General features: G+C 52.2%; 1 protein-coding gene across 1 annotated transcript; it reads right to left on the reverse strand.

The window, feature by feature from the left end:
• Positions 1-2,395: 2,395 nt before the first annotated feature.
• TGME49_253910 (hypothetical protein) lies at positions 2,396-5,493 on the reverse strand (the record flags this gene model as incomplete). The annotated part of the gene is made up of 1 exon (XM_002369405.1): positions 2,396-5,493. One exon carries the CDS (start codon positions 5,491-5,493, stop codon positions 2,830-2,832), a length of 2,664 nt encoding a protein of 887 aa, XP_002369446.1. The 3' UTR covers positions 2,396-2,829.
• Between the last annotated feature and the right edge of the window lie 4,655 nt (positions 5,494-10,148).

Here is a 10,148-nt window from a genome sequence, read left to right on the forward strand (position 1 = left end):
TGGCGAGGATGTGGCTTTTTTTTTACACGGGGAATCGTTCTTACTCTCTAACAGGCTATTGGTGCGTTCTAGGCGCAATTTATGGATTACTGTTATCACACGTATTGACAGGTAGAGAAAACGACTCCGATGTTAGTATGGTAAGTACCACCGTGCTGTGAGTCCATTCTACACTGTGTGACTTGGAGTCTAGCTTCAGTTCGTACCTAATTCATGTTGCATGCCCGACCTGTTCTCAGTGCAACAGATTTCTCGGTGGCTCTTGTATTTCGCTGTCAGAAATACACTTTCAAGCTGCGCATTTCACCCGTTTCTTCTGTTCCGGGCAACTCCAAGTCGCCACAACAAAAGCAACGTTGCCTTGGCTTCCTGCACGTGGTCGCGCGCTTTGGAGACCGGAGCGAGTTTTTCTTTGAAAAAAAAAGTGGAGCAGGAAGGTGAAGTGTCGCCAGGAGAGCTTTGCTCGCCGCGTATCGAAGTATGGTCGCAGCAAGGCAGAAGGAAGTGAATCCTATGGAGCGAAAAAGCCGGTGTCTTGCAAGATCACAGGAAATACAGAACACGGGTGATGGTGAGCACAGCGTAGAAGAGACTCGAGAGATAGGCAAAACGGCGAACTAATTTTTGAGATCCTAATGGTAAGAATAAGTTCGCAAGTATGCATTTCTAGTTGTGGCGACATTAAATGTTCCCGTACTTCGAGCATGTAGACTCTAGTATATGCTCATCTACGCTACCTTTTGAGTGCATCGCTCTGTAGGCTCGTGCTCTCTTCTTTTTCACGTAGGAACCAGGAAAGGTAGGTGTGATTTTCTCGCAGAGATAGCTCTGCACTGCGATCCATCCAGGGCATATCAACCAGGAAGATTTTGCCCACACCGAGGAAACACGAGAGTTTGTGGCACTTGTGCTCACGACACTTTTTATAGGGAAGGTCTTCGAATTTTCGGTAATTACCATGTCTACCATCTCTGTGTTACGCCGCAAACACGCCGATTCCTCTGGAAGAAAATCCGTGTTTTTGCTCTTTTTCTTCCTGGGGAAGTCCAAGCATCAACTCGCCAGCGTGTCTACGCTGCTTTGGCTTTGAGATGCTACACCTCCCCATCTGTATGGACTATCGGGAATATCAGCCTGTTATCCCTAGAGCAAAAACTTTTAACAAGATGCACATTTGAATATGGGACCTCCTTTACTAAGCAATTCCTGTATCGCTGACTGAGAACATGTACGGCGAGCAGGACTACTGGTGTGGATCTTGAAGGACTTTGTTTGCCGGATCAAAGCTCTTGTCTTAGTCGCAGTGGCCTGCGCAACAAGGAGAGGACCTTTAACTGGTAGTACAGCGCAACCGATCCGTGTGGGAGAGAAAGGGAACAAACTGAATAAAAAAATAAGAGTTCAACAGCCGCATTCACCCGGAGAATGTGTCCAACTACATATATCGAATCGTACTTTGGTATCGATGAATCCTAGTGTCTGGAAGGTCCGGGACAAGCAGGAGCTTTAACGAACGTCCACAAAAACACCTCTTGCTGTCGTTCCTGTTTTCCGCACGCATGCCGACCCTTCCACGTGTCACCGGGCACATCAGCGTAGCTCAGGAAAGCGTATCTAACAAGCACGCAAACACTTGGGATGCTGTACACTTTCATACTTCAGGTGTTCCCTTGAGTTGCAGAGTCATACCCGTAATCCCTTTTAGCTGCTTTTGCTTACTTTTGTCCCGAGAAGCTGCAATCCTGCTTAAACGGAGGAGTCAAGTTGCAAACGGTGGGCACTGCGACAAGAGAGCCAGGCGAGGAAACGAAAACACGAGTCGTCTGCCTCACGCGAATACCACTCTCCAAGAGAACCTCCCCGGAATATCGGGTCTCGCAAAAATATGGAGAGTTGCAGACGAAAGTGTCAACAAAAAAATCGTCGTATTGCTATCTCCGTTCTAGCAGCGACGTGCACCATCACCATGCCTCTGGCACCTGGTGCCTTAGACAAACATGAGAAAGTGTTAGCGCGCAAAACCATTGGGGGACGAAACAGAAAGTATTCAGCTCTTCCCCTCACGTCGGCTCCACTGCCGTGAGATCAACCAGAATTCTTCAAGGTGTCGGTCGTGTGGCCGCCTGAGTTTTACCCTCTCCTCCCTCTTGTCCATTTTATCAAGGGTCCAACAGAGCGCAAAATTAGATCGACCCTCGTACTCCAAGAAACGAAAAATCAGACATTCTTGTCAAGGCCATCTCTTTGTCTGGTAAGCATCTCAGACCCTTTTTCACGTGTTCTACCGCTGCTCTCTTTCCCAGAGGCTACGAGAAAAACGATGACACCGTGGGCAGTAGGCTGTGAGGCAGCCCGGATATTTAGCGCTCTCTTCGCCGTTTCTTCTGTTTCAATCCACGCATTGTCTTTCTGTTAAAAAAAACGGACGGACCGTGAATCCTTTGCTACGTCGCTAACATGCGAAAAACTAAATCGTACACCAGCTTCTACTTTTACACCCGCGCAAGACCTGTGACACTCCATGTCTCACTTGGAAGCGACCCGTAGTGGTATTGCTCCCCTAATTAAGAAAATCCCGACTTTGTATTCGGTCTAAATTCGGCGTCCCTCCTGTTTCAGCAGGGGGCAAAAAATGTTGCTATCTTTCCTGAGTCTCCGCACCCGGTGGCGTTCCCCAGTGCTCCTGGCAGCTGTCCTAACCCGCAGGGCGCAAATGAAATTGACACGGTATGTCCTGAGCAGTGTTCCTTGCGCGCGTTATTTGACTGACACGAACACTGCTGGCACCAATGCTGTTGTGTGCTGATTCACTACGGACATAAGGGTCACCTAAAGCTCGTGGGCTACCATTCCAAAGTGACTCCCGCATTCTAGCTCGTAATCAATGCCGTCGTCAGTCGGGTCATCGGCCGAACGCATCGTGATTCCGCGACACGCTTTGCTGCGTCCAGGACCTGGTGGCTCTGCCGACACAACCGAACTCCCAGGTTGCACACTCTGGAGCGACAGGAAACTGGAAGAACCGCACTGTCGGTCAGCGGCACTCGCCTGCGCCACGGGACAGCCGTGAAGCTGGAGCCTGTTGAATTCGGACAGCAGTCGTGCTTCTTGTCTCTCCGACTCCTGTATCTCTGCGGAATGTTCCGACGGGCTGTCCGAGCAAAGATCCGCCGTCCCGCTTTCCTGGGCGCGGCACGACGACCGCTGCTCTTCCTCCGACTGAAGCACGAGAGCCCGCGCAACCATGGCGTCACCGCACAGAATCGACCCGTGGCTTCCTTCGAGAGATTCCTGTCTCCCAGAGGTCGGTTCGACGGCAAACGCGCTACCTGAAAAAGCCCCGGAGTCGTTTTGCGGACGAGATGCTGTCGACTTGACTCGCACACGAGTTGAAAAATCCACCGTGTTGTGTTTCTGAAGGCCAGGAAACGTCGAGAAGTTGCTGTAGATGCACTGGAGCTGAAGCGACGAGAGTGCGGAGGAGGGTACGTACGGCTGAAAAGGCGACTGGTGCAAACCCAGAAGGTCGTCCACCACTGGCGACAGCAGGCAAGTGGAAATCATGAGAACTCGGCAAAAGGGGGGCAACACGGAAGATCCTCTGCAAGGCGCAGCCGCTGCCGCGCCTCGGCCGTGTAGAGACAACCCACTGAGTGCTTCGGCTGCGGCGTCCACGCTGTTGCTCTCTTGCGGCCCTAAACTTAAGGTCTTTGGAGTCCGGCGACGACAGAGGGCTCGTATGCATGCGGCCGTGTTCTCCAGAGCCGCCACCGTGACTGTTTTCGTATCGCAGACAATGATGTCGAATTGGCCGTGCAGATGCGCCGGTAGTTCCGGCCGCTTGTCCCCGGCGTCCTGCGAAGACATGTCAGTCATCCCGTCGTTCACTTCTGTCTCCTCGGCCTCTGGACCCGCTGCGCCACGCTTCCCCTCTCCGACTACACACTGGGAACACTCAATGGGGAAGAAGGCCGAGGAAGAGCCGAGCGCCAGGGCCTCGGCGTCCAGAAGAACGGCGCCAGTCTTTAAGTGGGGCGGCAGCTGTGCGTACAGGGCGGGTAGCGAGAGGAGGCAGACGCGAGGCGCGGGTTCTGGGGGTGGAAAGGCAGCACGAAGTTCATCGTACGCATGCACGCAGGCCCCGATCAACGTCCCAAGAGTACAGGGAGAGAACCAGTCGGGGCGCAAGCGAAGTTGCTGCGGTGAAAACGTTGTTGGCGACGCGGGGGACTCTGGAGAAGAAGACGCGTCGCTGTCGCCGGCCCCCGGATGGCAGAGCGACGGCCAGAGGGCTCGCTCTCTGTCTCCTTTGTTCGCGACCGGCTCATCGGCGTGGCTGCTGCGGTGCGAGGAGGTCGACGCCACGCTGCAGCGCCGTGCATGCGAACTCCAGCTCGGGCACAGGGACGAAGAGACGCCCGAAGCCGTCTGGAAGGCAGAGGGGAAGAAAGGCTGCCGGACTGCAGGCGGCGGCGAGGGCAGAGCCACTGGCGGAGTCGAGAAGGCCGACACCGCTTCACCCTGCGGGTCCGGCAGAGGACGCAGACTCGGGGAGCTTTCTGGAGTGGAGCCCAGAGAAGACTGGACAGAGCGGAGGACCGACATGCACGCTTTCCTTCTTCGTCGCGCCTCGCGGTCCTTGTCCAAAACAGGCGTCGGCAGCGAACCCAGGGAGAGTGCCGGAGGAGGCATGGTCATCGACGTGTGGTAGCACAGTGAGTAACAGCCGCTGTCGATGTACACTGGTGGTTTCTTCGGTTCCTCTGTGGACGAGGAAACAACCACAGAGAAGGTCTGATAGTTGCCACCGCCCTGTCCAGCGGAGAGCTTCTCACTCGGGCCCGCGGCCGAGCTTCCCACGTCACCCGGCACCTCCGAAAAGGCATTTTTTTCCTGATGAGTCCGCGAAACAGAAGTGAGAGAGGAAGGAAAGTCCGCTGACGCGAGAGCCGAGAAATCAAAGGCTTCCGCCCCGCGCAACGACGCACTCCGGAAGCCGGAAAACGTGCTTCCAGTGCTGCCGGAAGCCTGTACACTTCCGTCCACGTGGACGCTGCGGCGTCTCTTGGCAGGGCCAGCGATGACACCTGAGACAGAATCGCCTGGAAATTTTCCAGCATCATGAGCACTGTCTGTGGCGCGGTCTGGCTGTAGGAACCTGGGCGACGACGGGGTCGAAACCGAGGAAGTGGTGCGACGCTGGCCTCCCGGGACAGCGAGGAAAGGGGCAGCTGTCGCCGCCTCTGCGGAGAGTGCGTCTCCATTTACCCCAGCAGCGATCACAGACAGAAACGGATTGGGCGGAGAAACGCCTGGATTGAAGGCGAAAGGATTCACCCCAGAGCCGACAGAAGCAGAGGCGCTGACAACTTCAACTCGAGGCAGGCGACACGCGGCCGCCCAACGGCCAGAGAGTCGCGGCGTGCGACGCGCTGAAGGCCGAGCCCGAGGAAGTTCTCTCAAGTCGAGAGAGTGAGGGAAGTCTGCAGCCATCGCGTTTGGCCTGGGTGTCTCATTCACTGCAACAAGTAACTAAATCTTGAAGACAACCGAGAAAATGATTCTTAGTGCGAGATATTGGCATCCACCTCCTTGGGTGGCTCAAAGCAGTTCAGTGAGTGGCGGTGTTAACGGACCAACTGGGTAGGAGGAAGGGAAGGAGCGTAGGAAAATAAAGGGAAGGAGCGAAGGAAAACGAAGGGTAAGGGTGAGGGAGGTTTTCACAGGTTGCACGTCATCTGAGTGTTTTGGTGGATACGCGGGCGTGGATTGAGGAGCTCGTGGAAGCAGTCCTGAAAATCTGCGAGGAAACGGGGGGAATGAACAGCTGTTGGGTTAGAAGCAGCTCTTAACGGTGTATGCGTGACGAGTAGCCGACATCTGACAAGCAAAACCAGCTAGACGCAGGAGCCGGGCTTCGTTAAGTTGCTGTACGGCGTAACCCAGGAAGGTGTTGAATAAAAAACGCAGGAAGAGTGCATCTGGAAATGTAAAAAACTGAACTAAAAAGAAAAAACCTGTATTCAACCGATAGTTGCACAAAGGGAGCGACCAGCCCGGGGCTGCGCTGAGTCGCCAAAGAGCTGGGGCTCTCCGCGAGAAACCTAGACAGAAAGCAGCGAAGCACACGAACTTGAGTTCGGCTCTTGAGAAAGAAAGCAACAACGCGTGGGAAGTCAATGCAACTGTAAGAGAGAAAATACAGAGAGACGAAAGCGAAACAAAGACACACAGAAAACTGCTGCTGCCGCGGCGAAGGTGCCACTGCGCAAAAAGATGAGAACTACTCGCGTTTCCTACAGCGGCACGGAAATAGCGGGAGAACTCTATTTACCTTAAGGAAGCAATCGATTGAGCAAAAAAGGTACGCGAAGAGAAAGCAAAAGAGCTTCTGAGATAAAAAGAAGAGGTGAAACCCTATGAGACAGGACAGCGAAGCTGTGAAGTGCAGCGGAACCACGTAGGGGAGGAGTCTCGCAACGGCGACCTAGTACAGCGAAAGGAAACATCTTGGCCTCTCGTATTTGAATCGATGCTTTCCCAAACCGTAGACAATGACGAAGAACGACACTCGTCTGAGAAAGCTCTTTATCCCAAACTGCATAGCCACGTCTCTTGCCGCTTTATTCGTTGACCACTCAAGGCCGATGCGCGCAAAAAACGCTAGTTCCTCAAATGCGGGTTCCAGCCCTCTGTCTTCACCCGATGCAGATGAAAATTAACGAACGCTACTTAGTCAGCACTAACGCTGGGAAAGAATTCGTGTCTACCGAAATGAAACAAGTAAACGCAAGCCGAAATATCTCGTATACTGCCTGGGAAAAGCAAATACGCGAAGCGGGAGACTCAAGTGGATCCCGCTGCAGCAGAACTGCCTTACCTACCATGTTCTGCGAAAGTGTCTACATGCAGATAGTAGTTAGTACGCATGTTCTCCCCTGTCAGTTGGTTAATCACGGTGCGCCTTTGCGGGACCATGATTATGGCAACGGACAACAGAGAGAAGAGTTCCAAAAGAACAATATTTCCGACAGCCAATGACTGCAGCCCAGCCACACGAAGTGCACACGAGGTCGCGTCCGTCCTGCCCGCATGTTCCAATCCATAAAAACTCAATACGTATAGTTTCCTCTGTGGAGAATCACTTGCGTCTGATAGGTAAGGCATTTTCGATGAATACTGGGTCGCAACTTCGTGTACACCTTTCTCACTTGCAGCGTACTTAGGAAAAAGGACTCAATTCACTAGAATACGGCAGAATCCCCGACAATGGAGCTTCCCCTTCGAATGAGCCCTCACAGCTCGGTTTGAAAATAAACTCACGGGCTGTGTGCCAAAATTTTTGTTACACCAATAGTTGCTGGTCAACTGGTTCTTTGTCTGCAGTAATGATCATCTTAGTTGTGCTCTGCTAACACGATAGAACCCAGACCCGGTAAACAAAGGCATACACTCATCGTATTCTCTTCAGCTTGCACAGCAACTAGGTGAGCGAGCTGGTGTGCCCGAACGTGTCATAGAGATAGCTTCGCTGAAAGCCCAAAAGGCAATCGCTGTCATTGCTGAACTTCTGAGGCAACTGTGACAAGCGCGGAACGCTCGCTCACCAGTACGGGAAGCGCCACTTCTTACCTTCGCGAACACGCAATTGCCTCTTTGCTCATCTGTGAGAGATTGCAACCTTTTGATGCTCGACGGGGTGTGCCCTAGGCTGTTCCTGCAGAATGAAGTGAAAGTCTGTCGAGGAACGACATGTGAACAGGAGCACCGCAGAGGCAGGTGCGTCCGTATGTCCATTGACAACAGCGGCGGAGAAGACGTGCACTCGGTAAGTTTGGTAGGTATTCCGAGACTGAAGCAGATGATCTTCAAGCAGGTACACCTAAAAGGTGTATAGTTACAGCTCAAGCAACAAGTCAGTGAAACTCTGTGGCAGGAGACAAACAAACTAGTTTTTCGTTCTTTAAGAGAGACCTGGCTTCCCGTGTGCAACACACTTTAGGCACGCCCGCGGGACGTCTTGTCTTAATAGAGGACTCGCATTTATGTGTATCCGCTTACTGTTGCATCGGTGGCTTTCTGTATATTTGGATGATTCCTCCGACCAGTTAACGCCATGCTTCCCGTGTTGTCTACACTTTACTCTTACGAGGTTTGTTCTGGTCGCGAGTGGCTAAACCGTCATTCTGTGGGGCTGAAACTGTTGTGGGGCAATGGGAACAGAGACGTAGGGTTTTTGGTGTTATTAAATCACTATTATTGCATGCTACAATGTATGACGATCGGGAAGAGTCGCAGAACATGATTGAAAAGTTGAACACAGGAACGAATATACAACTTTCAGTCTTACCACTGAAATATTTTAAAGCTGGTGCAGGTGAACCTGTGACTGAAGAGGTGCCGGTGACATTTGAAGCAAGGGAATCGGGACCGCCGGTCGGAGCGAGGTCGAGTGTCGCTATTGAAAAAATTTCACGAGGTACCGTTATCGAAATTTGCCCCCATCTTCTATTATTTATCTGATGCGCACATGTAGCTAAAGGCCGGTTGCCCTGTCCATCGGTACCAGGCAAATCGGGAACTTCCCGTTTCCTAGGGATGCCTACGTAGTGATGGACTACGGGCTCTCTCTACTTTGACGACTGATTGGTTCTGGGTGCCAGGAAACTCGAAAGAGAGTCACAGAAGGAGGAACTGGTTTCCCGCTCTGCCAAATTTCGCTGTCCCTCACCCGCGACCTTGGATCACCCCCTGGTCCCCTCGAGGAAAAATTCGTCTCCTCCACACCCCTCTTCCACAACTCACTCAACGACATCCGTCAGTGGTATGTCATGTTCTGTCACCACCTTGTGTATGGAAAGCTGCACTTTGGTGGCAGGAGCGACGATCTTTAGTATAACACCTAACGACCCGAGTATGCGATCCATCCCCAAAACTCGAGCGTGCCAACATGTTACTCGATTAGAAACGCAACAGCTGGGTATTTTGGTGCCAGTGACCACTGTGTCGTTTAGTGATGACTGAGTGGTTTTCAGTTGGATCCGTTGGGCATTCGGTCTCAGGTTAATGCTTTCACTTGCGCATCTGCAAGCGAGCACTCTGCTTCCTGTGGCTGCTCCACTCGCGTGTCCCATGAACTCCCCACGCGATTCAGTGGAGCACGAATGTCTCTACTCCTTGTTTGCACAGCGAATCTCCTAGGCCAGTTACTGCAGAATCTGTGACACAGGAATCAACCACATGGGCTGGAAGAATGCTGAGATATTTCAGGCACTTTAGATAAACCGAATTGTCTTTGAAGGCTTCTGTTATTCTAGGGCGACTTAAGCTCAAATGTGTACGTTGGCGGATGCACAGGAAGTCCTTCTTCACCGTCTCGTGCCAAGTGGCTTGAGCCACAACAGGCGAGCTCCAGCGAAAGGAGTGTGGTGTGTCTGCAGACACGCACTGGAACAAACACTATCGAAGGCGTCCGTTTGCTCGGGGAAAATAGCAGCTTTAAACGTCCTCCGAATGTGGCGTGAAAGTACTAGTAAACTGCAATGCCGGGCCAGCTATGCGGACCACCTCGATCGGGAGTTTTCCTGGCGTACCCAGAACATGCAGGACAATTTGAATGTAGTCTTGACGTTCGACTGCTTTCGCACGTACTGAAAGTGATCACGAGAGTTTTTTGCAAAAAACAAATCCTCGGCGTGAATCCGATATACTTCTTGTAGTGGTGGCTTGGATCTTTTTTTTTAATTTAACGAATAACAACCATGGGCATTTCAACACCTCTACCACCGGCTCCCTTCTAAATGATAATTTTGAAGAGAACTACAGTATCAGCAGCACACTCAAGAACCTTTATTTCCTATGTAACGTCTCAACCTCCGCGTCACGCGGGGGCGGGATTAAGCCAGCCTGTATACACACTTCCGGCGACGAGCTTACTTACAGCATACGACCCACCATTCACAAACTTTCGGGGAAGAGAGTGAAACGCCACTGTGCTTCATTTTCACTCTTGTTTCGCATTACTAAGACACTCTGGCAGGTCCCCTTGTTTCAGCCCACCTACGTATCAGCTGGGCAACTAATCAAAATACGGAAACAGGACGGCGACCAGCATAACGTATGAACCGTTTTGTGTTTCATTGACAACG

The sequence above is a fragment of the Toxoplasma gondii genome, chromosome III (genome assembly GCF_000006565.2).
Source record: "Toxoplasma gondii ME49 chromosome III, whole genome shotgun sequence".
Taxonomy (NCBI): Eukaryota; Apicomplexa; class Conoidasida; order Eucoccidiorida; family Sarcocystidae; genus Toxoplasma; species Toxoplasma gondii.